Source organism: Zerene cesonia, chromosome 5 (assembly GCF_012273895.1).
Source record: "Zerene cesonia ecotype Mississippi chromosome 5, Zerene_cesonia_1.1, whole genome shotgun sequence".
Lineage (NCBI taxonomy): Eukaryota > Metazoa > Arthropoda > Insecta > Lepidoptera > Pieridae > Zerene > Zerene cesonia.
This window is the reverse complement of record NC_052106.1, coordinates 5898696-5900436: the sequence shown is the minus strand read 5'-3', so window position 1 is coordinate 5900436 and position 1741 is coordinate 5898696. Positions and strand designations below refer to the sequence as shown.

The following is a 1741-nucleotide window of genomic DNA, read 5'->3' as shown; positions in this document are numbered from 1 at the left end:
AATTGTTATGCGACCGGCCACCGTCTAAAATTTTGGTCAACGATTGCGCTACCGTACATTATAACTACCTTGAATTAAAGCTTGTTAACTGTTGTAAATTACAATGTTATATTTATTATTATAGAACGTATCAACTGCAACTGGTATAGCGAACGGACAGAGAGTCTATATTAAACTACGATCTAAAGCAGGTCCCATAATGAAAATTTGAAATTGTCTAAATCGCGGTCAAATAATAGATAGCAATAGTGCATAGCCATCCGCAACAATTACCGTGTCGCGTCGCGGCGTGCGCCCGCGCCGGCAATTGTTTACGGCGCGCACGCGCGGCGCGGCGCGTGTCCCCCCGCGCCCCGGCGGCAGCTGCTCGCACAGGTGGCGCGTGTGGGAACTCGACGGCTCTGCTCGTTCCCACGATCGCGCGCCCTCCGGCCGCTATATAAGCCCCCGCCCGACCGGCTCACCGCATTCCGCGTTCACCGCTCAACGCAAACGCACTCACTACTCGCTCACACACAATGTCTACAATGTCTTACGATCTCGCGTATCCGATCTCGGATGACGGCCCGCAACCCGTCTCGCGCACTTACCAATATCGCAAAGTGATGAAACCGATGCTCGAGCGCAAAAGGCGCGCTCGCATCAACCGTTGCCTCGACGAGCTGAAGGAGCTGATGGTCAGCGCTCTCCAATCGGAGGGTGAAAATGTGGCCAAGTTGGAGAAAGCTGATATATTGGAATTGACTGTTCGTCATCTGCACAAGCTGCGCCGCCAGCGCAGGCTCTCCCTGAACCCAACAGTGGATGCCGATTGCTTCAGAGCTGGATTTACTCACGCCGCAAATGAAGTTTCTCGTTGCTTGGCTTCCATCCCTGGAGTGGATGTGAGGCTAGGAACTCAACTGATGACGCACCTTGGACACAGACTGAATGACATCCAGCGCGCTGCCGCCGGCAGTGACACGCCCCCAGCCAGCCCGCCCAGCCCCGCTCTTTCCACCGTGTCTTCATCGTCGGGCTATGTGACTCCATCTCCTCCAGCCTCGCCCATGCCCGTGCACACTGCCGTGCCGCTGGACTGCACCACCAGCAGCCTCAAGAGCGCGGTCTGGAGGCCGTGGTAAGGCCGTGGTCGCCGGGAGCGGGCGGACCCGGCTCCGCGGTCACATTTGTTCCAACGCCGTTCGGAGTCGCCAGCCCTCCCAGTGTCCGCCCTCGTCCTGTCTAGTGCTAAGAAGATAACTTAGATCTCACAACTAATTAGTGTAGGTTTCAAAACCTTTTAGTTAGTAAGTCGAACTGAAAAGCTTTAATCAAAATAGTTTATAAGTATATTGTGATATTAAAGTTTAATTTTATTGTAGAGATGTATCGAGCCTTACCGACTATGAGTGGGTTCGGATTGTTATTATATTATCGTTAAAAAGATTTCACAAATGTGGACAATGCAAGAGTACAGTTTAATAAAAAATATTTTTCAATCATATTTCTGTATTTCCTTTAACCGCCCATTGACTCGACAAAGATAAGTTAATTTGTTTTTCAATAATTGCTCAGAGATAATAAATCACATGATTATACGAAAACAAAAAATAGATGCTACTGGAAATAATGTACACAAACAATATGAAGTGATAAATATGAAAAGAGGTTAAGGGCGCAGGCCTATGACCCGGCGCGCGTGCTCAGTAACTTTCCTGTAGACATACAAACAAACACTGCGACACTTGAATGTGTAGAT

The 1741-nt window shown here is 49.5% G+C and overlaps 1 protein-coding gene across 1 annotated transcript; it reads left to right on the top strand.

The window, feature by feature from the left end:
- Window positions 1–446: 446 nt before the first annotated feature.
- On the top strand, window positions 447–1486 carry LOC119840108 (enhancer of split mbeta protein-like). The gene has a single exon (XM_038366617.1). It carries the CDS (start codon window positions 519–521, stop codon window positions 1122–1124), a length of 606 nt encoding a protein of 201 aa, XP_038222545.1. The 5' UTR covers window positions 447–518; the 3' UTR covers window positions 1125–1486.
- The last annotated feature ends 255 nt before the right edge of the window (window positions 1487–1741 follow it).